At 40.2% G+C, this 27,493-nt stretch overlaps 1 protein-coding gene across 1 annotated transcript; it reads right to left on the bottom strand.

Annotated features, from left to right (window-relative positions):
- Positions 1–9,396: 9,396 nt before the first annotated feature.
- errfi1a (ERBB receptor feedback inhibitor 1a) lies at positions 9,397–20,094 on the bottom strand. Its single transcript, XM_054785666.1, has 4 exons — positions 19,948–20,094; positions 15,868–16,079; positions 15,708–15,790; positions 9,397–13,813 (listed from the first exon to the last, which is right to left on the bottom strand). Exons 2-4 carry the CDS (start codon positions 16,020–16,022, stop codon positions 12,759–12,761), a joined length of 1,293 nt encoding a protein of 430 aa, XP_054641641.1. The 5' UTR covers positions 16,023–16,079; positions 19,948–20,094; the 3' UTR covers positions 9,397–12,758.
- Positions 20,095–27,493: the final 7,399 nt, after the last annotated feature.

The following is a 27,493-nucleotide window of genomic DNA, read 5'->3' as shown; positions in this document are numbered from 1 at the left end:
ATTTTGACATCTAATGGTTAGCATGATATGAAAAGGTAATATTGTTTTTTTTTTTGTCTGTGCAGGTGTCAACAAAACGTCCTGAGGTGTTGCACGTCACCTCCACGTGAAACTGGAATGTTTGCACATGAGAGTTTATATTCATATGATAGCTTCCTTCATCTTTGTATCGTTGAATTGATGTACGCCTGCTTCACACTGAATTCCTTATTCTATATTAACGTACTGTAATACTGTAAGTATTTTTTTTTTCAATTGTCAAATAAAATGTAAAATGAATGGGGAAAAAGCGTAATGGTGTTCATAACAACATGTGGCCGCTAGAGGGCAGAATGAACGTGCCAATAATACTTTTGAGTTGAGTACAAATGAAGCAGGCAGCCGCACTGCAGTGTTAAATATTAACTGTCCGTCACACATTACCGAACTAAACAAATACAAGGAATTTCCTGCAGATGTTCCTCCATTCAGTGCCAAAAAAGCGTCTGCATAAAGTAATATCAATAGATATTTTTAATTCAAAATAATTTTGTCCTTCCCACATTATTATTTTATTTTATTCTTTTTTTTGCAAAGAATTCATTATTCAAAATGCTAATTAATTATTGACTTAAATAACAAACGTCTGATAAAATATTAGTAACAAAATTATACGGGTCTTTTATATACAGTATATAAGGCTAATTCTTTTTATTAATTAATATCATATAAATAATAATTATGTCACTGAAGTAAAAAGGATATAAAATGATTTTAGTAATTAATTAAAAAAAATATATGGAATTTATAATGAATGATAAGTCAATTACACTGATCCTGGATATTATTAATAAAAATAAACTTTTAAAAAATGAATGGAAAATGCTACAAAATTATTAAAAAGAGGGGCTAAAATATAGTACCATTTTGTTCAGTTAAAAAATGAAATACAATTTGAGAAAAGTGTATTGTATGGCTATATTTTGAATGTTTTCTAAGAAATCATTAAGAATGATCAATAATTCTGTACTTAAATAATAATTTAAATAATAAGCAAAAACCCCGTTAAAAGATAACAGTAATTACAATAATTAATACATTATTAAGAAATAAAAAAAATACATCATTATAATACAGTGATACAGTGAATTATGTTAAGTGTATTATACGGATATACAGTATTATGAATAGAAATATATAAAAAAATAATCTGACAAATTTGAAAAAGATACTAGAATATATAGAGCTAAATTATATTCATTATTATATATTATTTCTTATAAATATGATTTTTTAAATTAAAAAACAAAAATGAATAAATACAATGGGAGACAAGCTGTATTATACAGATGTTTGTACTGTTAAAAATGTGGAAATTAGGGATGCTCCAATCGATCAGCCACCAATCAATATAGGCCGTTTTTTTTTTTGTGAAAAAGCATGTGATCCACGTTTGCTGATAAATGCCTTTCAATGGTGATCACAAAAGCCGATCACCTGTGGCTCGTCCTACTGCAGCATGCAGTCTGTAGCGAGCGTCCCCCGCCCACTTTCCTTCACACTGCGCAGGCGTGCCAAACCCAAAACAAACATGCCTGCTGCGTGGCACTTACTTGCCAGCTGTGAGAGTGATATCAATTTTGCACCCCGCAAAACATGCAACAAGAAATATCTCTCTGGGGTGGCACGTTAAAAAGCTTAAATTTACTACGGCATTTGAAGAACAAACACTTGACGTACTATGGTGAGAAGAACATAACACGTACTATGGTGAGAAGAACATAGCACGTACTATGGTGAGAAGAACATAAGAACCACGTTAGGAACTGAAAGGTCCGAGGACTGGATCAAAGCAACCTTCGCAGACATCAGCCAAAAAATAATCTTCAAATGTGGAGACGTCAATATTGATCTTCTGAATCCACATAAGGATAATAGATAGAACTACATAGATACAATGAACAGCTTGAGTCTATATCCTAAAATCACCAGACCAAGCAGGATAACAGAACATTGCGCAATGCTAATTGATAATACACTCACAATTGATTTTGATAACAACACAACTATCCATCTATCCATGCTGCTTATCCTTACTAGGGTAGGGGAGGTATGCTGGAGCCTATCCCAGCTGACTTTGGGCGAGAGGCGGGTGTACATGAAGCATATGAACACAATAAGCACTGTCCGCTGAGAGAAATGTCTAATAAGCAAAAGAATATAAATCAGCCATGGATGACAAAGAGACTGCAAAATGCCCGAAAGAAGAAAAACACATTATATAGGAGATTTATGATACAAAAAACTAAAGAAGCAGAAAAAATGTATAGGATGTGTAAAAACAAGTTAACAGACATTTTGATAGTGTGTAAGAAAGAATATTATAGTCACTAGACTAGAATAAAAACAACATTAGAGCTGCTTGGGGCATCCTAAACAGTATTATTAGGAATGGTAAGAAAGCAGACTACCCTCAATATTTCACGGATGGAAATTCCAAAAATGATGACATGAATGAGGTAGCTGAAAGGATGAATAACTACTTTGTAAATATTGGGCCAACCCTGGAAGAAAAGATCCACGATTTCTTGTCAGTGGAGGAAGGGAATGAAATCATAGACAGGAATCCCAACTCCATGTTCCTCACTGATGTGACAAAAAAGGAAATTATTGATATTGTCAATAAAAGTAAAGCAAAAACATTAAATGATTGTAATGGAATTGAAATGGACATGATCACAAAGAGATGACATCGCAGAACCGCTGACATACATCAGTAACTTATCATTTCAGACTGGTATATTTCCAAACAAGATGAAAATAGCTCCAGTAGTACCAATTTTCAAACATCAAATGAAAACAAGCATGAATTCACAAACTACTGACCAGTTTCCTTATTGCAACAATTTTCAGGAAGATCAGGAAAAGCTATTCGACAACAGGTTGGACAGATTTATGAACAAGATTGACTTACTTGCAGACAGCCAATATGGATACAATGCTATCATTTCAACTTCCGAAATTACGGAGGAAATTACCAACGCTATAAACCGCAGAAAGTGCGCAGCTGCAGTATTTATGGATTTGACAAAAGCTTTTGATACAATTAATCACAATATCCTAATGAAAAAAACTAGAAATGTATAGAATCAGAGGGTTAGTTTTGAACTGGTAAAAAGCTACTTAGCAAACAGGAATATGTGAAGCTAGGAGAATATACATCTGCAAGCTTAAATATACTGTATTGCGCGGAGTACCCCAGGGGTCAATACTGGGACCAAAACTGTTCAATCTATGTATTAATGACATCAGTAAAGTCACGAAGATCTAAAGCTAGTGCTATTTCCAGACGATACTACTGGATTTTGTTCTGGAGAGAGCACACAAGAGCTAATAAAAACGTAACAGATGAAATGACTATACTAAAAATAGGAGTCCGACAAGTCTGCGTACTCTCCCAAATCTTATCCAATATATTTGTCGAACAAATTATGAAGCACTTCATGACCATAAAGGTTCAGCATCAATTGGAGGTAAAACCATCACCAACCTGAGATTCGCAGATGACATTGACTGTGTAGCAGGAACAGCAGAAGAAGAACTACAGAGTCTTGCTTTGAAACTCAACCAAGCATCACGTAAATTTGATGTGGAATTTAAAAAACAAAGTTTATGAGTAATGATCACAACAGAATCACAACGCCAATCATCATTAACAATAAACCGTTCGAAAATGTAAAGCAATTTAAATAGTGGGGTTCACGGACTACAGAGGATGGCTCAAATGCAGAAGTTCGGTGAAGAACAGCCCAGGCATCTTCAATATTGAACAAAATGAAGGAGATCTGGAAAGACAAATCAATTACCATTAAACACAAAATCAAGTTCCTAAAAGCAATGGTTTTTCCACTTTTACACATGCTTGTGAAACCTGGACCCTAAACAAAGAACACCAACAGAAGACAATGGCTTTTGAAATGAGATGTTGCCGAAATCTCATGGGCATCACATACAAAGACCAAATTCGACATCAATCACATAAGAGAATGTGACGATATCGGGAACAGCATAAAGAAACGAAAACTCAAATGGCACATCACAAGATCAGATGGACTTATGAAAACCATACTGCAAGCAAATGTCGAAGGAAAGAGCAAGAGAGGTCGGCCAAGGAAGAGGAGGGTAGACAACATCAAAGAATGGACCGAGATGACGTTTGCTGAGTCACAGCGAATAGCACACAACTGCAAGAATGGAAGAAGTTAGTGGACCATTGCAAGTGTGGCCACACCTTTAGGAATTATGGAAAAGGAAGAAGAAGAAGAAAAAGATGGTTTGGTAAAAACAGACTGTCCCTGAACCTAAATAAAACTAAAATAATGCTATCTTGGTAATAGCAGAAAGGATACCTTCCCACAAATATAAATTGACGGCGTGGACATTGAAATGGTGGACAAAAATACATTTCTGAGGGTCGTAATAGACGATAATATGAGCTGGAAATCTCACATTAAAATATACAACATAAAGTGACAAGAAATACCTCAATACTGAATGAAGCAAAATTTATTCTGGACCAAAAATCACTCCATACTCTCTATTGCTCTGTGGTAATATTATATGATATTATGTGGTATATGGTATGGTAATATTATCACATCTAACTTATTGTGTGAAGATATGGGGAAATACCTATAAAGGTACACTTCATTCGCTAACTGTGCTACAAAAAAGATCAGTTAGGATAATTCATAATGCCGCTTATAGAGAACATACACTGTGTGCACAATTATTAGGCAAGCCAGTATTTTGACAATATTCTAATTTTTGTGCATATTTTCCAATCCCAATCTGAATAAACGTGAATGCCTATTGGGTTTAAGCGTACCAGGTGATTTGCATATGTGTACTGAGGGAGAAGGTGGCCTTAAGAGATCAACACCCTTTATTAAATGTGCATAATTATTAGGCAGCTTCTTTTCCTCTGGCAAAATGGGCCACAAAAGAGATTTAAAAGACTGTGAGAGTCAAGAACTGTAAAAAATCTTTCATAGGGATGCAGCAGTCTTGAAATTGCCAGGATATTAGGACGTGGCCACAGAACCATTAAACGTTTTGTTTCAAGTGCACAAAAGGGTTGCAAGAAACGCGTTGAGAGAAAAACATGCAAATTAACTGCCAAATATTTGAGAAAAATCAGACGCGAAGCTCCCAGGAACCCATCATCCTCCAGTACTGTCATATTCCAGAAGTGTAATCTACCTGGAGTGTCCGGAAGTATGGTACGTGGTGTTCAGTGCTCAGACATGGCCAAGGTAAGAAAGGCTGAAACCCGACCACCACTGAACAAGACACACAAGTTGAAAGGCTAAGACTTGACCAAGAAATATCTGAAGACAGATTTTTCAAAGGTTTTATGGGCTGATGAGATGAGAGTGACTCTTGATGGACCAGAGGGATGGGCCCGTGGCTGCATCAGCAATGGGCAGAGAGCTCCACTCATACGCCAACAAGGTGGAGGCGGGGTACTGGTAAGGGCTGGAATTATTAAAAGATGAGCTTGTTGGGCCTTTTCAGGTTGAAGATGGACTCAAACTCAACTCCCAAACCTACTACCACTTTTTTCACACAGTGGTACAGGAAAAAGTGTGCATTTTCAAGAAGACCATGATTTTTATGCAGGACAATGCTCCATCTCATGCATCCAAGTACTCCACTGTGTGGCCAGCTAGGTCTTAAAAAGGTCTTAAAAAATAATGACATGACCGCCTTGCTCACTTTATCTAAACCCAATTGAGTACTTGTGGGCCCTTAAATGTAAGTTTTACAGTGAAGAAACAGGTTTGGGAGGCTTTGGTTGCTGCTGCACAAAAAGTTCATGGTCAAATGATCAAGAAACTGCCTAATCATTCTGCACACTAATAGTTGCCTAATAATTGTGAACACAGACATATTTTCAACAAAAGCCAAAACCTCACTTTCACTTCCTTAAATATTCAAGTTTGGGGTTTATTAACATTTTGGACTCACCAAGAGCACTGTTATTGGTAAATAGTAAAAGTAATAATCAGTCATGCAATTTGCCTAATAATTGTGGACACTGTGTACAAACCCTTTACAGTAAACGCCCCTACAACGTAAATAATCCGTTCCGAGAACCTTTATGTTATAGGGTTTTTATGTTATACGAAGCATAAAATACATGTAAATAGCCTAATCCGTTCCATGATCCTCCCAAACTCATCCCTTTGGCCCTTCAAAATATTCAAAGTCCACCAAATATGGTGGGAAAATATAAGAAAACGTTAGCATAAACATAGTACAGTAACATTCCAATATACTGTAAAATAAGGTAATAAATAAGATTACTGTAAATGAATAAAACTGAAAAACAAAAACAATCTTACCGTTCACGAGATGTCTTGATCAGGAGCATGCAAGTGGAGCCAGAAGAAGGAGGAGGAGGAGGAGGAGGACTAGCCTGAGTCGAAACGCGACTCAAAGAGTCTAAGAGTCAGTTGGTCTTACAGACAAACGCACACGCACTACACGATAATGCTGTGTGCAAAATTTTAATTTGTAACTTAACTTAATTGTTTAAGTTAGTTTAAGGGCGACTATGAAGAGGAAGGGAGGTTGAAGGGACAAACCTGTCTCTCACACAAACTCACATACGTGCTGTATAAGCCAATGAGATGAGAGCGGAGGCGGTGCCCCGATAATCAGCCAATGAGATGAGAGCGGAGGCGGTGCCCCGAAAATCAGCCAATGAGAGCGTGAAGCGTCAGTAGGCGTCACCAAGTGTTAGTCTGAACTTGCACCAACTTGAGGCATTAATAAAGTTGATTGAAAAAAAAAACTTGCACGGACTTGACGCTTTTCGTTATATAAAATTTCTTCTGTAATACAATGCAAAAACTTTACATAAATTATTTACGTTCGGTGGAATTTACGTAAAAGGAGGTTTACGTTATGCGAGGTACTACTGTACTTCTAAAATCACAATTATTAAAATTTGCTGATCTGGTAAATTTTCAAGCAGTTAAAATTATGCACAAAGCAAACAATAACCTGCTTCCCAAAAACAATTCTTCTCAAGAAGAGAGGAGAAATATGACCTTAGGGAAAAATTTAACTTAAAACATTTACAGTATATGTGAGAACAACGCTAAAAACCTTTAGCATATCAGTATGTGGAGTCAAGTTATGGAATTGATTAAGCAAAGAATTCAAGCAATGCACTAAAATTAGCTATTTCAAAAAACAGGACAATCAGTTTATGTTTACAAAGTACAAGGAAGAAGAGTCCTGTACCACCGTGTACATCCAATGCTATGGCCAACCAATACTACACTTATTACGAACTCTTCATTTCCTTGGGAGTATTGTCTGGAGTCACTCATCGTCCAACTATGTTTCTGTCAACTATTGACCCTTTTATCAGTTAGTATTATTATATATTTATTATGACTGCTATGTAATTTATTTCCAGTGATTATAATCCTTGACTCCTATTGTACCACTTTGTTATACGGCCTTATCATTTTCCAGTGTATTTAAAATTGGCAAAGAGTACATTTGAAATAGAGGAAGTGATCAAATGTATTGTGATTGATGTGAAACGGAGGGGGGTAGGATTAAATAAGCTTTGCTTCTTCCAACTCCTTTTTGGACATGTAGAACCGTGAATTGTACAATGTGATGTATTCCAATGTAACTTGCATGCGTGATCAAAATAAATTAAAACCATTACCATTACCTATTTGGAGGTCCAGGAGATGCAACAGTGCTTGTTGTCCAAGATATCAGCGATCTGGATACATATTAAAGATCATATTACTATGACAATAAGGATAATGGAGGACACACCCTACAAGACGGACCAATGCAGCTAGAAGGACTACATTCAATAACAATAACCTTGATATAAATGTTGCAAGGGCCAGCTCAAGAAAGAGGAACTCATGTATCTACTTGTATACTCAGCGTCACTCACAGTGCAACACCGAAGACGGAGGATGTGGATATCAGCAGGGGAGAAAGGATAGGATAAGTAGAAACAAAAGGAAAAGGGAAAAGGAATGGGAAAGGAAAAAGAAAAATGTTTTTTTTTAAACATGTGTGCACCTGTATACTGTATATGTGTGGAAGTATATGTTGTACTTGTATGTGTATATACAGTATGTATGCGTATGTGTATGTATGTATATATATGTATATGTATGTATTTGTATATGTATAAATGTGTGTATGTACTGTATGTATGTGTATATATACAGTATGTACTGTATGTGTGTGTTTGTATGTATACATATGTATGTATTAGCAACTGATGTGATACGAAGAGGGGGTAGGATTAAATAAGCTCTGCTTCTTCCTACTCCTTTTCGTACATAGGAAACTGTGACTTGAGACACGAAGCATTCAATGTATGCTGTATGCATGTTCGAAATAAATTAAACCATATTTTTTGGGCCCCCTGTCAGTCAGGGGACCTTGAAATTGTTCTAACCTTTCCCCATTATACGGCACCCCTGGCCTAAAGCACTCATCATAAATACATGTAAAACTTACATGTGATCGGTATCAGCCGATTTCACTCATGGATGATCGGTATTGGAATTGTTTGCATCAAAACCCTGATCGGAGGATCCCGAGTGGAAATCATTACCGAGGTAAAAGTACTGTACTATGGGGGTACATTGTAAAATACATTTTCAGATGAAGTATTTCAATGAGTACGTTAACACTGAGTTTGTTCCAGATGTGGCAATCGTTCATTAAGATAAAGTAACTGTATCAAGCGGTCAGTTGCTGTGATTTAAAGAAAAAAGGCCATGATATATATATATATACTGTATATATATATACATGTATATATATACACATGTATATACATGTATATATATATATATATATATATATATAAATTCATTACATTACAATACATTAAAATTACAATACAATACAAATTAAATTACAATACATTGAAACTCACTAATAATAGTAATAAATAATCGTAAATCATAAAAATAGAAATTCTAAGTATAATATAGAATAATTATGATAATGGAAAAAAAAAATCAGTTAAACGTTTTACTTTGCTGGTGGTTTATTCCACCCCTATTTGACTTCGAATGTGGTTTTTGCATGCGGTGTGAAGAGCTACAAACACCACCGACCTGTGTGCATGTGTGTGCATGTGTGTGTGTGTGTGTGTGTGTGGTGGTGAAGGAGGGGCGTGAACCAGGGAGCGAAAGACACGGCAGCTGTGCACCTGTCAGTCCACCATTGTCATTCAGTCACTCTCTGGATGGAGGCCAGTCACAATAACACACAGCAGGGTGTGTGTGCAAGAGTGTGTGTGTGTTAAAACAGGCCAAGCAGACTTCACTTTGACAGACCTCAGCCACAGAATTCATAAATAAAGTTTATTTCTTTAAAAAAAAAAAAAAGGCTACAAATGGAATTGTTAAATACTGTACACAGCATACTACACTCTCCCAGTGCATATCTTCACCACAGCAGAGATTATTATTATCATTATTATTTTTTTTACTCATCTTCACTTCTTCTTCGTCCTATAATAAGACATTTCAATACCTTTAAGATTAAATAGTACCAGTGTATGATGTAAACATTATCATTGTTGGACTTTTTAAGTCAGAACAGGAAAGAAAACAACAAAAAGTATACTTCAATTGACCTTTAGTGAGCCCAAAGTGAACTTCAACACGTGTGCTACATTTACAACATGTCTCTTGGCTGAGCAACAACTATAATCATAATAAAATACAAAAAAAAAGATCTTTTTTCTAGGCTGCCAGCAGCCAAAGTCTGTCAGACCACACCCACTGCAATCATGTAAGGCAGGAATGTATGAGAACAGGAAAGTCTGTGTGACAGCTCTCTGCATGTGTGGCTTTAAGACCATGCACACAACATGACGGAACAGAAGAGAAGGTGGACTATGTGAAATAGAGGATTGGATATGGAGGGAGGTAGTACTTCACAGTTTGACCACTACATTACAATTTCAGTAAGAATGCATTCACTCAGGTTACCTCCACACACACACACACACACACACACACACAAAGTAACAAATACGGTTGCCACACACACACACTCAACATAGCCCCTTTCACACAGCTGGCTTTTTATTTCTCTATAGAACCGTCCTACCGTCCAATGTCGCCCTACAAATTAGCCGGCTTTTGTGTGGTAGCATCAGAGCTGGACCAGAGACAACAGGGGCAGGAGGTGTGCTGCTGTGTAAAAGCGCACAGTCGGGCAAATATCCTGTTTCTCTAGGTTCTGTGTAAAAAGCCTGATCTTCTGTTATGCCACTCAATTTGGAGAGATCTCTAGCCCCTTTTAGACATCTTTGCGCCGTTTTGCAGGTTAGCTTTGGACTAGTAGTATCAGCGCAGTACCAGGATGCCAGTTTGGAAATATCTTGCTTTGCTAAAAAGCAAATTGCAATCTTCTGTCATTCTGTATTCCTAATCTGCAGCCCCCTTTACACAGTCTGTAAAAGCCGCCATCTTTCCAGTTTTTCTGTGCAAATGGCACCACACTGAATGGGTCGCCCCGCCATTACTGCACATTCAGAAGACATATCAGAGCCGTAACAGATCCAGGATGATACCCGTGGTGGGATATGAATGTGAAGTTTAGTACCCGACACTCCCTCCTCCTGCACTGTTGTGTTGACAGCAATTGTCACTGCAGGAAGCCATGTTGCTGTGTGAAAGAGCAAATATCCCATTTCGCTGCGTGCTGCACAAAAAGCAGAGGCCTGATCTTCTGTTGTGGCTCGAATGCACCTATTTTACAGGACAACTACAGCCCCTAAAGCTGGCATGTTTCCCACTTTTTGCAGCTTGACTTTGGAGTAGTAGTATCACAGCGGTAACAGAGCCACGACGACGACTGTTTAAATAGCAGGTGCTGGAAGGGCAAGACACTTACGCTTCTTGACAGCAATTGTCGCTGTTCGACAATGTATTTTATACATTACGGTATCTGATTACTGGATGGCGTGTGGCTGCGTGAAAGCGCACACAGTTAATATTGCAATATTGCACTTTGCTGAGTTTTGTGTAAAAGCAAATGCATCTTAAATCAGAATTTTCTGTTATGGTCCTGATGCACATATTTTGCACCTTTTTCCTGAGCTGGTGTTCTGTATAAACAGCACAGTCACAGAAGGAGTCACCCTGCCAATTTTCCCCCACCAGAGGTAGTACGAGAGCCGTAACAGAGCCAGGACGACAACACTGGATGCCTTAATGGTGGGATATTCAATTCTATCGACCCGTTGTGTCTGATTTCATACAGTACATCACAGACGGTGCGTAATTTATTGATTGTGGGACGCCGTGTTGCAGTGTGAAAGCGTACTCAGTTGCAAAAATATCCTGTTTTGCTGGGTTCTGCGTACAAAGCAAATACCTGATCTTCTCTGGCGGCTCTGACGCACCTGTTTCACAGGATATCAATAGAGCCTTTCACACAGCTTGTAAAATCTTTCCAGGCTACTGCTCTGTATAAATGTCAACAAAACGGGAGGACTAAGTCGTCAAGTCATTATTCTCCCGTCAGAGGTATGCCGTAACAGAGACGCCTGTGTAAATGTATATGCTGTAACGATGGGACATTCAATTCTCCCATCCTGTTGCGTTGAAAGGAATGTCCCTGTCTGACAAGCACGTTACATATCAAATTATCAGATCGCAGGATGCTGTGTCGCCGTGTGAGAGCGTAAATCCCGCCTGCGGGATCTTCTGTGACGGCTTTGATACGCCAAATTTTCATTTGGGGGTTGGGGGAAAGGGCGTCAGAGCCTCCTCCTGCCCTGTTGTGTTCTAACTGACACTATTGGTTTTGCTGTGTGAAAGCGCATGCAGTTGCTATACTAAACCCCTTTGTTGGGTATTGTGTGAAAGGCAACAGGATCTACTGTCACGGCTCTGATGCATCTATTTTACGGAATCTCTGTGTGAAAGGTGGCTACCGAAGCTGCACTTGACATCCCGATGCATAAACATAAACACGATGGCCCAATAAACAAACAAACAAAAAAAAGATATGGTGTAGATATTTGTGTGCTAGAATCCTTCATTAGACCCTATCTTCACGTTTCAGGGATGGGCATTGAGCTATGTACATTTTCATAGCGTATGAGGATAACTTTATTATTTTTAAGCTATTATTTTTCCTGTTACTGGGATGGGAGAATCTGAATGTTCTTAACTCCTGTTTCCATGCCAGTGTCTTATTGGGCAGATTTCATAGCTGATGTTCTCCTTTAGACTAAATCAGCAGCGCCTCTGCTGGTTGCAGCCAAGTAGTGCACTCCATTTTACTCCCATTGCTTCAAGACATGATGAATCACCAATCACCGATCATGCCCATCCCTACTTGATGGATTAGGTGTCACATTGTGGACCTTGTGTCCCTGGTGAGATACGAAGCAGCTTTTTAAAATAAAATACAAGCCCCGACACATCATGCTGAGCATCCTCACCCTTCCATACACTAAAACACTGAACATGAGAGGTTCAAGGCCCGCTTGCACCTTTCACACTGTACTGCCACGTGATTTAAAAAAAAAACACGTTTGAACACCAAACGCAACCTTTAGTGATGGTGCTCACCGTTAGCAGTAACTGGATACCCTACCCTGGTACCCCGGTGTCGTACAATACATAACGGCTTCAAAGTAAAAAAGCAGCAGTTCAAACTACATCCACGGGAGCTTTCCTTCGAGTGTGTCAGTCGCACTCCGAGTCCGATACATCCGTGTCGCGAGCCGACGGGCTTTCCAAGGCCCGCAGCAGCTTTTCCACGGAAGGGGAGTCCATAAAAGTGGGGCGATGAGGCAGAAGGTAGTAGTGAGTGTGGCTGGCCTGGTTCCCCTGATTATCTACGATAGGCAGGATGCAAGGGGAGCCCTCGCTGTTCTGTCTCTGTAAACCCCGACTGACAAAATTGGGGTCCGGTGCAAAGCTTTGGGTCGGGGGCAAGATGCCATTGTGGTACTTGGGGAGGGTCTTGGGGCTGGGGGTGCGGGAGCTACCTAGGGACAAGGGCTCCCTCGGGGGCAGCTTGGGCGGTCTGTCCTCGTCGCTGTACGCTGACCAGCGGCGAGAGTCTGCCGTCTTGATTGTTCGTGGTGGGACGGGAGGAGGAACCTCTGACCTGTCTGTGTTGTAGGAGTACCGACTGCGGCAGGCAGGGCGCAGTTGAGAGGGTTTGTTAAAGCATCCGGCTGGTCCAGAGTGAGAGCGCCTGAGTTTCCTCTGACTTTTGTCCTGTGCTCTCTGACAAACCGCTGGCTGCTCTTGACTCACTTCCTGCTGTGGGGGATGTGCAGGATGCTGCTGCTGCTGCTGCTGATACTGCTGCTGCTGCTGCTGCTGATGCTGCAGGGGCCTTTGTGGTGCTAAGGGTCCGTCGTAGTAAGCGTGGTTGACCTGCCCGCAGTCCCTGAAGCTCCTTCGACTGAAAACCCCGTGACGGAAAGGTTTGGAATACTGATGAGATACCAGGCAGCAGCTCTCGTCCGCACTGAGAAAGAACTCCACCTCGTTGTCCATTGCCTGCTCGGATGACATGTCCCTGTGCAGGGGGATGGGGGGCAGTGGCTTGGAGCACCTGCCGGGGGTCTGTGGCGGACTGCTGCACATGGAGAGCCTTTGCAATGAGGGGACCACCTGGTCGTCATCGGCCAGACTTGGGGTGGAGGGTTCAGCCGCACAAGACAGGGAGAGGTGGGAAGGCCGGGACTTCTTGGGTAATTTCAGTGTGCTGGAACTGTATTTGTGCCCTGGAAGAGGAACCACAAGCAGATGTTAGCACGGGCCATTACATTAGGCACACAATCTGAAAACAGCTGCATTAAAAATGGCCACTTTTGATTGACAATCTGTTTATTATTGTGGTTGTAGTTTGCATACATAGAGCGGTTTCTCGTGACATTTGTCATGCCTTGGAATATATGCTAGCATACATGTAATATAGATATACTCTAAGTTTTATCAACATTAGACGAGTGGTCAGTGACTAATGGACAATTAGTTGCTTTCTTGATGGCGCCAATTTCTTTTAACCAATCTTGCTCAGATTTTACACACGTGCTTATCTGTACCAAATTTTGTGGCAATTCAACTAAACACCCTACAGTTACAGTGGCTGTTTTGTTAGGCACATTGAGCTGGGTGCCAAATTTCAAGACCATTCGACATATGGGGTTAAATAACTGTGTCACCGTGAGGTGTATTTGTCCGAAAAATGTGGACATGTGCTGCTAAATTTTCTTTTTTCTTTTTGTGTGCAGTTGTCTAAGAGTAGAAATTTAGTTTACACAAAAACAACTTTAGGACAGCCCATTTGTTCACAACTGTAGATAAATAAAGTAACCATCATATTAGAAACACCATTCACTGCAAACATACTACAGTAACACCATTTGACAACAAACCTGTGTACGTTCAACGGAGACACAAGTTTCTAATATTTGGGCTGCAGGATTTAGCAGTAAAAAGGCAAGGGTAAAAAAAAAAAAAAAGGAAAGGAAACTCCCTGTACAAGGCAGCACAATTATAAACCACAATAGTAAACATATTATTATCATTATCATGTTTTTAAACAGCTCTTGTATTGGATTTCATGACAGGAGATCAGGTCTGTTCAACTGGCTGCCCATGAGCCAAATCCGGCCCGGGAGGGACACCAAACCTACCTGCAAGTTTAGTTCAAAACATGGGAGCGAGCAAGATTCTTGCAGCAGATTCCCCAAAACACCAGAGCACTCATATGTAGAGAAGTCTTTTGGTCAGCAGGTTTTTAGAACGGCATATAGAGCAAACCGGGCCGAGGAAAACTTTCAGAAGCAAAAAGGATTAATACGATACCTTTTTTTTTAATATAAATACATTGCAAATAATGGCATCAAATTTACTGTAAAACATATCTATTTTGGAAATAAGTATATAATCATAAATGATCAAAGTTCAAAGTTAAGCGCACATGACCATGTCGCTCATCCTTGTCGCTGCCATAATAACCGTCAACATTTTCATTATAAAACAAAGGGAAATGTTCAAGAAAATGTAACAGAAAATGAGGGAAATTCTGATCTTCCACAAGAACAATTTTTTGTGAAGGGGTTGTGGGGTAAGGTGGGGTAAAAACCAGACTGTACGATTGTGGCGTGTTACTGTACTGGCATGCATCTTTTATTCTGAAGGCCTGACTGATGTGCTACATGTGCTATCAAGTGTTGCCAAGTGGACCAGAAGTTGTGCTGCTCTGGCAGAAGAGAAAAATAAGGTATTTACCCAGTGAAAACAGGAGGGTCGAATGGAATGGCTTCCTTGCTAACGAGCCAAACCACTTGTGTGCTCGTTGTATGCGAGGAGAAGTCAATTGATTTTCGTATTTTCAGATTAAAATGAAAAAAGGAACTACGCCGAACTTTCCACAATGGCGTTGAAGACGTTGCCATTCTCGTCCGAGCCGGTAAAAACATGCTGCATCACCCACACACATAAAACCACACTATTATCGTACCCATGGTGAGTCAGCATTGATTTGGTGCTTTTAACTTGATGTTGCGCTTTTCTTTGTTCTATGCATCAGTAAAAGACAGCAGCATTACCTTATTATATTAGATTGCGAATAAAAACAATGCAGCCCTGGTCCCCCCCACCGACACTTACTCTCGTAACTTAGAGTTGGCGGACCCTTCTGCTGGCCATGAGCGCTGTTATCTGTGTGTGCAGATTTCAGAGTGAAGTAGAAGCTGTCAAGGATAAAAACACATTACTACCACTCACATGAAACCCTGCAATGGTTTCATCAGTAAATCTGCGCACTCACTTCTCCAGGTCATGGCGATGGCTCCATGATGGTTTGAATCCATCCATGCTGTGACGACAGTACCCTCCCCGCAAGAAGGGGTGTTCTATGGGAAAAGATGTCTCCTGGGCAGTCAGGCCCACTGTGGACATGCTCCAGGCACACTCGGGTCGCATCAAAGCCAGAAAACACTCAGATCGGGACAGCTGGCTGCCACACTGCTGCCAGTGTACCTGTGTGGAAGCAAACGGAAGAAATATCAGCTGTATGTATTAACATGAGTGTTCTTTAAGTAGCCTCAAAATGTCAAAATGTGGACATGCCACAGCTGCTCATCTGTCCTTCCGCCTTTTTAGGAGCAAACGTGAAAAAGATGTATCATCTCCCCAAATTGTTTGCTCCACTTTTGAGAGAAGACGCTTGCTTTTGACGTTGTGGAATATCATGAAGGAAAAACTTCTTTCCTCATTGAATAGTTTAAAATGGGATTTAAAACAGACCTTCTAACCGACTACATTTTAGACCGCTTTTCCTGCAACAAAAGGGAAATGCTATTATTCGTCGGCTTGCGTTGCTGCAATCTGGCCGGGCCTGAAGTGGAGAGGAAGGGGCTCCTCCTGTTACCAAGCGGCACCTGATGTTGCAACAACTCCTCATGTCAAATGACCTGAATGTTTGTGTCATTCCAAGTATGTGTCAGGCCTGAGTAAACCATGTCTACAATATTCAGCAGGGGGAAAAGACACCCGAGCAAGCCCCATTTTTTTAATGCTTTACTGGGGTCACAAATTTACTGCAGGCAAATATAGAGATGTGATGTGACTGGATTAACCTGTTTACGTATTTCACAATCTGCGGGGCAATGGTGCAGAATGTTAAAAGCAGCTGTAGACGTGACAATTAATGAAAATGTGGATGTGTTTGTGACATCACCTGTGCAGTATAGACAGACAAAGCATCCTACCTCCTTAATTCCTTGTCTCCCGTAAGCCATATTTATGTGCAGCTCTGACAGCTGCTAGGAAACAAAGCCCTAAAACAACAGGAAGCACGGGGGCATCAGCCGGAGGCCAAACTGCCTCACAGAGGCACGCCAACCCCCAGGTCTGCCGACTCGGTTCGGTAGGACACTGGGAGGGACGGGAAGCAACATGATCCTTGATAATGAACCCCCTGCGGGGCCTGTGCTTCCTTTTGCAACAGGTGCAAAGACAGTTCATCCTGGCACCCCACCATCAGAGCACTTACAGGCAGCAGGATTAAAACAAACGATGCGTGGTCCAGTCGGAGCGTGGAAACCACTTTATTCGGATCATTTGGTCAGAGAATGGGGCTCTTTTTATAGTCAAGAAACAGGGCTTGGGAGGGAGTCCATTGGTGTCCCACTTGGTACTAAGACTTATAAGGCACCAAAAACTATGGACTCCAGTGTCCTCTAATGTCCTCCATACAGTCTACGCTACTGTTTTTTTTTTTTTTTTTTTTTATATAGGGATGATTCCTGGACTCCAAGGTACCGAAAAATATACATGGTCAAAAAAAAAAAAAAAAGAAAAAGGTTGTAGGAGTCTACTTGTGTCCTTCTCAGCAAATGTCCATGTCCCACCTCTTAAGGATTCCAATGTACCTTTTCCAGGACCAAAGGCTACACGGCATGGAAATTGGGGTCCTGAACGTCCATTTGTAGGTACAATCTAAGCAAATCTACACCACTTACTTGCCAAATATACCAGACCAACTGCCCACCTGTTAATCAGTAAGTCTACAAACAAACAGTCTAGAGTGGACCATTTCATGGTTGAATGGTTTTGCTGTCAAACAACTGGGAAATTGACCTAAAATTACAAAAAACTTTAGTCCAAGAGTAGGTCAAGAGTCCACAATTAGAGACATTCTTTTGTGTGCATATGGTGGTTTCTTCTGCTGTTTTGGGGTGTACATACCATTCCATATTAAAAGACTATCTTTACAGTGATACAAAGGATTGAGTTTATCCCACAAGACCACTCAGGGATTGGCTATGGGATCACACTCCTGGGCCTCAGACCACAGTTTGGGGTCACTCTATGTACAATCTACACTATTGCACCCCAGACGGATCAATATCAGACGCTAAGCTCCCCAGGGACCAAAAGGTTCATGGTCGAGAAATAGGGGTGTACAACCCCATTGGGCTTGCGTTGTAAGACACTTTTACAGTAGTAAGAGTACAGTAGTACATGGTTAAGGTTCAGGTAGTCTAGTAGTTATAAGGAATATGTTTGGAATGGTTGTCCATTGGTCTTTCTCTGTGTTTACAATCTACCCTAAAGTACCATCCCATAGGACTAACTCGTCGAAGTTACTCTTTTCCAACACGTAAAAGACACTATTCATTTATTGTACCACTTACCAGTGGGTGTTCAGGGCTGCAGGGAGCTAGCTCCTATCCCATCTGTCTATGGTCAAAAGGCGCACAGCAATCTCCAATAGTCGCCACAGTACAATAAGAGTCAATTTGTGTCTCTCTTAGTATAATATATGCTACTGTTTAAGCTTTAAGATGAAATATTGAACTCCAGTGTAACATTTCCAGGGTCAAAATGGTACATTTTATGGAAAGAGAGGTTCAAGTAGTCCATGTGTGTCCCTCTTCATACAATCGATGCTCATCTATGACCATTTAAGGCTATACATTCAACTCCAATAAATATTTCCAGTGTCAAAGGGGTACAACATCTGGAAATAGGAGTTGTAGAAGTCCAGTCGTGTCTACAATATACGCTAATGTATTACTGTACTCCAATGTAACTTTGTGAGTAGTTTGACTTGGGGTTCTAAGAGTGTGTCTCTATAGGTACAATCTATGCTAAGTATTGCGTTCCAATGTAACTTTTTGGAATTAGAATTTTAATTTAATTTTGATTTTATCCTACTAAATACATTTTATTTTTATTCTGCTGATTTTGTTTTAAGTTATTTTACCCTTTTTTTCCCCATTTAGTTTCACAAGAACACATGAATGTACCACCCTTTAAGGCTAATCATTCCACTCCAATCTAACTTCTCCAGTGCCAAAAATATACAATACATAGTCAAGAAACAGAGTCCATTGGTGTCCCTTTAGGTACAATTTAGACAAACGTAGCACCCCATAAGCCTATTTATTGGACTCCAGGGTACATTTTGTATGGTCAATCGGGTATATGGTGTTGAAATAAGGATTGTACGAGTATATTTGGGCCATTACGGTAATGCACAACCCCATATGGCTAATTATTGGACTCCAATATAACTTTTCCAGTCTAAAATGTACCTGCTTAGGTGCAATCAAAAGTGCAATGTACCACTGCACTGCGAATTATTGGACTTGCATGGCATATTACAAGCTGTAACAGGCAAGCATCGAGGCTACAAAAGCAGATCATGTGAGTGACAAGGCTAGGTACCCCCAAAAAGTTGCTATGGTGTACAATAATAAGCGTAGATGACTGCACGGGTGCAAAATTAGCTGTTGTGATGACAAATGAAATGAAAGCCTTGCTTGCAAAAGAAGTGAAGAGAGCGACAGAGACATAGAGAGGGAGTTGCCGCCCCCGCTTCACGACACCCCTGCAGCGGTTTCCGAGCAACCATACCCGCTTTACCTGTGCGGCAAGCAAGCAGTGCGCACACCCCCTCACCTTACAGGATTGAACAATCATGGCTAAAAAGCCCTCTAGCAGCCCGGCTGAGTCACGCCACTGCGCGCGCACACACGCGCGCGCGCGCACACACTCACTTACAATTTGGGATTTGGAAACACTCAAAGATGCGCAATTGTTTAGATTGTGGGTCAAGCATATAAAAAAAAAGCTTGCAGCAATTAAATTGCACTCGCTGTAAAGTTAATAACAATAGATGAACACGATTATCCTACAATATTATCTTATTGTAGGCCGGTGTCCAGCGTCCCTAATTAAAAGTAAGACACAAAAAGGGGTCCCCAATGCGCACCACCCCATGTTGCTTGCCACACAAGCACATACAGACACATACATTCATACATACATACATAAATACATATATGAACATCAACATTGGTGAGACAAACAAGAGTCCCACACATTTGACACGACTCACCAAAAAGAAACTGCAACCCCCCCGAAACGTCAAACAAAAGTCCTTTAGGGCTTCCAAAAACAATGATTCCGTGATGTGATCTATAGATTCTTGGGAGCCATCAGACTGCCTTCTATCGGCTGACGATCCCCTTTTTTACAACGTGAGATAAAGTACTGAATGGAAGCGAGCTGGCTTATAGGCTGCAGAGCACAAAGCGAGAGACGCCCTGGATCCGCCCACTTAAAGGCGTAAACCTTTTTTTTTTTTGGTGCACGCACGTACACTTGCAAGTTGCAAGGACAGGAGCACCCTCTCTAAAGCCAAATTATGCAGTGTAGACACGTTTTTGTAGCTAATAACATCAACCGTAATTCAGCATTATTGTATGAAGCGTTATTGTTGTGGTTGTATTATACATACTCATATCTCAAAAGAGAGATAGGCACTAATAACTGATGAGTTATGCAAAAGTCTCAAGCCATCTTTGTAATTTTAAGTATTTTAGCACGTCAGTCGATGGCGCAAATGAGGCTCCTTCCTGATTCACAGAGGATAAGGAACAGGACAGGTTGTGAGGTTACCATTCTGTGTTCATCCACATTCTCACCAAAAATGAGGACATACTCACACACACACACGAGGCCAATGTTTCAATTCGCACAGTCCCATACTCACACTTCAACACTACAGGGCACGAATTTTGACAGCGTAGTGCCGACCCAAATCCATTAATGTTCTTTGGCACATACCAGAAATGCTGATCACAATATTTATGCTTTTCTTCTCTCTGTTTTAATTGTGAATCGCAACCACTCGAATTGGTCCATCTGCTTCTGCTACGTAGTCAGGATTGCACTTGGTGCACTGACGGCGCTCTGCATTTTGACATACTTTTATTTGGACTCCACTTATGCCACTTACAAATGCTAAGTGTAAGTACTGAAGTGTGCAAATTGCATTGGACTTGATAGGTATTGACTTACTTGCTTGGTCCATCACCTCTAAAGCTTGCTATTTCCCTGATTTTGTGGATTATTTCCAGTCTTATTTCTAGTCTTTCTGATTATCTCTATTGTGCAATGTGGCAGCTGTCAGGAATTACTTGCGAGAGGAGCGATCTCATTAAAATTACATGTCTTTTTTAGGGTTGGGTTTTGATTTGTTGATTATTTTGGAGTTTTGAGTCATTCCATTTATTTCTATTATGAAATTTGTTGATTATCATTAAGAACTTGCTAGGAGTGTTTGTATTCGTCATTCTATGGCGGACCTTAGGTGTGAAGAGGGCCCAAGCACGGTGCGATTGGCCGAATGTGAGTACACCCTTGATGCCGTCTTTTGTGACCCATGCAACTCCAGTTGTTGTGGTTTTGTATTATTTTCATCCAGCTTATGTGTCCTATTACTGTATCGAAACGAATATGAGGTGGTATTTTTTTCCCGCGGGGGGAAAACGGTCTGAAAAAGCCTGGTCACCTTACATTCAGGGTGGAGGGACTTATAAATGCAAACCAAAAGATGGCACTAAAACTTCTCCACAAGCAAGTCAGAGCTTTTCTTCCACTTTCACACACCAGAGACAGAGACCCTCTGGGAAAAAGCCTCTCAAAGGCTGTCAGCACGTTAGCAAACTAATAAAGAGCAGCGATCCTTCTTTTATTACAATCTGGCAGTTTTTGTGTCACTCACATTGATTATTCATGTTGGATTTTGTCTAAACAAAATCAATACAGTCTTGACATTGTGATGCTGACCTTTTAGGTTAATAAAACAAGGCAAAACTTATAACAATATTAACAATATTATACATTTACAATGTAGATCATGGATTATATAGATAATCAAATATAAACTTGCAGTCTTTGGCTCAAATGACTCCATCACAATTACACTAGGCTTACGTTCACCTTCTGGGACATTTACAGTATCAACAAACTCTAGTAAGAACAAAGCCTGGCATGCTTCTTGCACTTGTACCACACTTTCCCTCCAACATGGCTTCACCAGCAACAAAGAAAGCAATCACAAAAGCACGCACACATGCAGTCTGCTGCCAGCTACACCAAGCCCACATTGCTTTGTTTTGTTTTTTTCTGCAAGCTTATCAGATTCCCTGAGCATTTTTGTCCTCTCGAGCTGCTCCTGTTTGAGTGAAGCTCTAGTTGTATTTTGTGTACTGTGTTATGGTGAGAGGGATTCCTAAGATTATTGCTCCCTCGTTCTGCTACATGAACCTCTGTGCAGGGCACTTTTGCAACAAAACTCAGCATTGCTACAGTCATGTGAAAACATTAGGGCATCACATGGTGTAAATGACTACAAATTTGGAAGACATGCTAATATACATATACGCCCTTCCAAACCCTCCTGCTAGACTGACATTGAAATTCTCCACTGATTTTGGATCAACATTTGCAACAAAAGGGACTGTTGTAATTACATTCAGATTAGATTCAGCTCCAAAACCCTCCCCTTCTCTCTTCAATTGCCATTGTTCACTTGCGACACCATCCAGGTTTAAGCCCTAAATATGCCGCACACACTTATTAAATACATTTAAAGTATGAAATGTATAGGTATTCACCATTAATGAATAATAATATAAGATGATTCATAAACAGATGGAATTGGAGTCATGGTGTAGAAGTTGTAGGAAACAACTATGGTGCAATCAAGAATCACCAAAAAAAGTGCAAAATCTCAATGCTTGATGCAAAAACAGTGAAGCATAAAGACATAAACATGTGCAAATTGTGGGTTTTTCAATAGTGGCACGTGTATCTTGTACATTTTATCTGTATTATGACGTGTTTATGACATGACATGTTTACGCCAACAGTGGCTCTGGATGTATAGCGGGTCGTCCAGAAACTAGAGGGTTGGTGATTCGATCCCAACTTGCTCCATCCCAGTCACCGTTGTCGTGTCCTTGAGCAAAACACTTCACCCACCTTGCCGAATTATCAAATTGGCAGCCATGTTTCCCTAAAGGCGCGATATGAATCTTATATTTACACTTATCTTATATTATAATAAATTATTAACAACTTATGGTGACTGCGACATGAGAAAAAAGAAATTAATTGAAAGAAATAAAAATAAAAATTTACAAGAATTGACCAAAAATCAGCATATTTGCGGGGATACATTGTTTTATAATCATTAAACTAATAATCAATGACTTATGGAGAATTAGTTGCTCGGTCTTGCCTGTGCTTGCTCAAATTGTACACACATGCGTCAGTCCACTAACCAAATACCAAATAACATACCGTATTACCAATTTCTTGATGATTCAACTAAACACCCAAAAGTTAAAGGGGATTGTTTTGAGCACATTGAGCTGTGTGAGATATTTCAAGTCAATTCAACTCTTGTGGTTTAATAACAGTGCCGCCATGTGTTGTAGTTGTCAGAGGGAATAATAGTACAGGCAACACAGTAGGGCTGCATGTTTTGACAAATGTTCACACTTTTATGTGCACCGGTCAGGATTAGAAGTGATAGCTCACACACAGACATAGCAACATGACTATATTTAGCTTACAGGTGTACTGTACTGTAATGCTCAGCATATACTGTATATTCGTGAAGCCTATTTAGCAGTAAAGTAGTGGTTTATTAACTATGTACCCTACCAAAGCAGGCTAAACAAACCCACACAGTGACACGCAGGCTAACCAAACACAACCAACAATAGCGACAATCACCTCATGTGCTGAATCAATACTGCAAAAAGGAGAGGTGTGTGTTTGTGTGGAGGGAACAGAGAGTGCTCTTTGTTTCTAAATGCTTTACAACTTGGGCACAAGAGGGCCTCTCTTAAATCCCACAGGCTTATCATTACATAGATGGTCCTGTAATAGGCCTTTTGACATTTTTGGGATTCCTAGGAAGGAAGAAGGGGGTGTGCATTACATTTTTAGTGTAACATAAAATACTCACAATTTGGTACTTACTGTGTATTGCATTTAGCAGTGGGCTAAGTGGGCGACATGCTGTCTTTGTGCGTCATGATGTCACCACTCACAGGAAGTTCCTTATGAAGTGAGGTGGAGGAGGCAGATAAGAACGCTGAAAGAAGAATTCCTCATCTCTTTCTTTCATTTATTCATTGTGACTAACACACATCTTGTCAAAAATGTAAAAATACTTTTAAATCTGTGCTTACAGAAAAAAAAAACCTTTCTTTGTGGTGAGGGTGGAGTGTAAATGATTTATTCACTATGGAGGTCAGAGCACTGATTGCCCCAGCCTGCCAAGGTAATTAAATTGCATGCATATTCAGCCCAAGAGCAAAGTCCACACTGATATAAACACACAAGCAAGCTAGGTTGTAAGGTGACGTCAACCCTGAGAGCCTGTACAGCTGCACAGAGCACAAATAAGTGGCCTATTGTAAGGTTTATGGGGATGCAGACAATCGGTGTTGGGCAAATTACTTTTAAAAAGTAATTAGTGTGAACGATTTACTTTCCTCAGAAAAAAAACAGAATCAGTCATGGAATTACTCCTTTGTAAATCTCAAGAGTTACCAGGGAAAGTAATTATTGTGTTACTTTTTGGAAAGACCTTCAAATATCTGGCATGCGCTGTTGAGAGCATACCATAAAAGTGCATAATGGAACAACCTGCTTGTGTTTTGTGTTGATGTTCCGATGCCCGCGTGTGATTGGTGGAGATTGAGGAAGTTGTGATGTTCCGATGCCCCGCGTGTGATTGGTGGAGATTGAGGAAGTTGTGTGGGTGTGGAAAGGACGGCGAGACGGTGTGCAAGTTGAGGATGTTGGAACTGAGCACTGCTGTTGACGTGTTAAGTTCAGGACAAAGTTAAAAAAGAGTGTCAGGCTGTGTGATTGCCAGCATTCTACAATAATAACGTGTCACATTTCACCGTCGGTAACAGTGTTGTAACATTTAAAATAGTAATTAATTCGATAACCATTACTGGAAAACTATAACGGTATTGGTAATACTGTTATTTTTAACGCTGCTACTCCCAATACTACAGATAATGCATAGCCAAGAAATACTTAGTATGCTACACAATACTATACAACAAAAACAAATGGAGGTTCAGCAGCTCAAAAACACAGAGACAAACTAACAAAAAAGAGTGAGAAAAACTGAGTGAGCAAATGTATTAACTGATGACATGACAAGAGACAGATGGGTAGGACGCAAGAGAAAAGAGGGAGTTGACTGGTTGATTGAACCAGGAGGAGTAGATCACTTCTCAATATGTAGATAGTAAAAAGCAGGAAAACAAAGCCCATGCAAAGTAAAATAGTTCAGTTCTAGTTCAGAATGCAAACAAAACTATTTAAAACATATTTAATGATGCATTTAATGTCTGTCCCTGACAGAAAGGGGGTCATGCAATGGAATCCTGGAAGCTGTGAGTACCATAGTCTCCTTTTCCACCAACATTTCCAGGAACTTTTATTACCAGGAATGTGTCGACTCAGGTAAAATAATTCCTGCTAATCTGTGTGGTTTGCGTTTATCTGCCTTTGCCTTTTACACAGACTCAGGCACAGCCATGCAGCAATCAGATAAGTCGATGAGTTAAGACGTCAGCGCCAGTGTCTGTTGTGAAGAATGAAATACAATTGTTTCAACACAACATGGAAGGAGAACTGAGCTTCGGGTGTTATACTTTACACTCCTGTCCCACCATTATGAAATTCTCTTATATACAGTCATGGAAAAAAATATTAGACCACCCTTTTTTCTCCACTTTCTTGTTCCTTTTAATGCATGACAAAACTAAAGGTACCTCTGTTAGGACAAATATAACAACAAAAATAGCTCACAAGAGTTACATTTTTTGTCAGTACAGTGCTGGCTATTCATGTAAGAACTTAAAGGGATAGTGGAACTACGTTCTTCATCACGGAAATCTGACCAGAACTGGGCTTAGGAGGCCAAGTGGGGGGTAAGTCGCTGTTATTGGACTACAATGCTGATGGGGATGTCATACAATTTCATGTCAAAAAATCCGAACTATCCCTTTAAGTGATTATGGTTATTATCAAGGAAACCATGAAAGTTGCTAGATATCAGCTCTTAAATTCTAAAACTCTTATGAACTATATTTGTTAGCATCATTATATTAGTCCAAACAAATGTACCTTTACCAGGCATTAAAATGGATCAATAAACTGAATAAACAAGGGTGGTCTAGTAATTTTTTCTATGACTGTACAGGTGTCGTCGCGCCAATGTTATGGTTCTGAGGGCCTATCCACACAGGAGTATTTTGTCATTTCAGCCTTTCATCCACACGCCAATGGCATTCTGGGTGCCCTGAAACACTTTGAAAACAGTGTCCAGAGTGGGTAAATCTGATAATGCCACCTTGTCATTGCCCGCCCTGTTGCCGTCCCGTGACCAGAAGTGAGTGGTTGTGTACTGGTGCCGAAAAGCCAACATAACATCTGAATATTTTGACTGGCAAGACTCAAAGTTGACATTGTCCTGATATAGTTTGTGTCTTAACTCGCAGAAGTAATTCGTCATAAGTCTACAAAAGCCGTACAAGTGGAAGTGTGACAGACCATGTGCGTCTGTAATGTCGGTGTGTCACGTGGTTCTGTCTGTATGTGTTACACTGTTTTCACCCAGTATTCTGTTCCCGTGTGGCTGTGACTATTTACTTGGTATGGATTATAAAAGAGGCTAAAGACACAGATGAAATTTTTTGATACTTGTTGAACTGAGCAGTACTTTTCTTGAAATTATTTGTAACACATTTTAGAGGTTTCTTTGTATAACTTATATAGCCCCTTTTCTACCAACTAAGGAATTTATTTACCCTGCTATTCTGTGTGGTTTGCGTTTCCACCGCTCCTCACAAGTTCCTGGGAATCTGAAAAGTCCTACCCAGCCACTAGGTACTTTTATCAGGGGAAGTTTTGGCTCGGAGGAAAGTTATTTCCAACCTGGGTAATATCATCTTCAATGTTAACATGTTGAGGTTTTTCAAAATTCCAGGTAAATGAGAAAAGGGGTTTATGTCCACACCAAGTGATAATTTATGACTTCTATTCCAGAAAATGCTTAATTTAAGCGCCCACATTGATAGACAAATGCAGTGGTTGGCTGATGATGTAAGTCTACCATATATTTCACTGAGCTCATGTCCTGTCACTGTGTCTCATACAGTAGTCACTAACTGCATCGCAATGATACAGGTGTGAGCTTCAAAGCTCGGGATGACACATCGTTTGTATTACTGCTCTATTGTGTTTTTGTCTCTCACACACACACAAACACACACACACACACACATTGCTGTTTCCTTCCTCTTTACTCCATGGAAACAAATGACAAATCCCGATGACACGGCTGTCATTTCTCACCCGAACCTTATTAAAGCATGCTTGTTAAAAGCAGTGAGTGCTTTGCTTCTTAATCATTTCCTCTATTAGTAAGGGCTTATGGGAAATGAGGAGATTTGAGTGTAAATTGCCTCACAAGGCAGGTATTCTATTCTAGTGAGCAATATAACCAAGAGCAGTGATACAACTCATGGTTGCATCATGCCTCCACATTGTTATGC

The sequence above is a fragment of the Dunckerocampus dactyliophorus genome, chromosome 8, assembly GCF_027744805.1.
Source record: "Dunckerocampus dactyliophorus isolate RoL2022-P2 chromosome 8, RoL_Ddac_1.1, whole genome shotgun sequence".
Classification (NCBI taxonomy): Eukaryota; Metazoa; Chordata; class Actinopteri; order Syngnathiformes; family Syngnathidae; genus Dunckerocampus; species Dunckerocampus dactyliophorus.
The sequence above is the reverse complement of the archived record's forward strand: the minus strand, read 5'-3'. Positions and strand labels throughout refer to the sequence as shown.

Bases quoted from the DNA above. Each gene is read 5' to 3' on its own strand.
- errfi1a (XM_054785666.1), bottom strand. From the start codon at position 16,022: ATGCGACCCGAGTGTGCCTGGAGCATGTCCACAGTGGGCCTGACTGCC. The intron at 15,791-15,867 runs GTGAGTGCGCAG...TATCCTTGACAG, and splicing joins CATCGCCATGACCTGGAGAA to CTTCTACTTCACTCTGAAAT. The intron at 13,814-15,707 runs GTAAGTGTCGGT...TTCCTCTTCCAG, and splicing joins GCCAACTCTAAGTTACGAGA to GGCACAAATACAGTTCCAGC.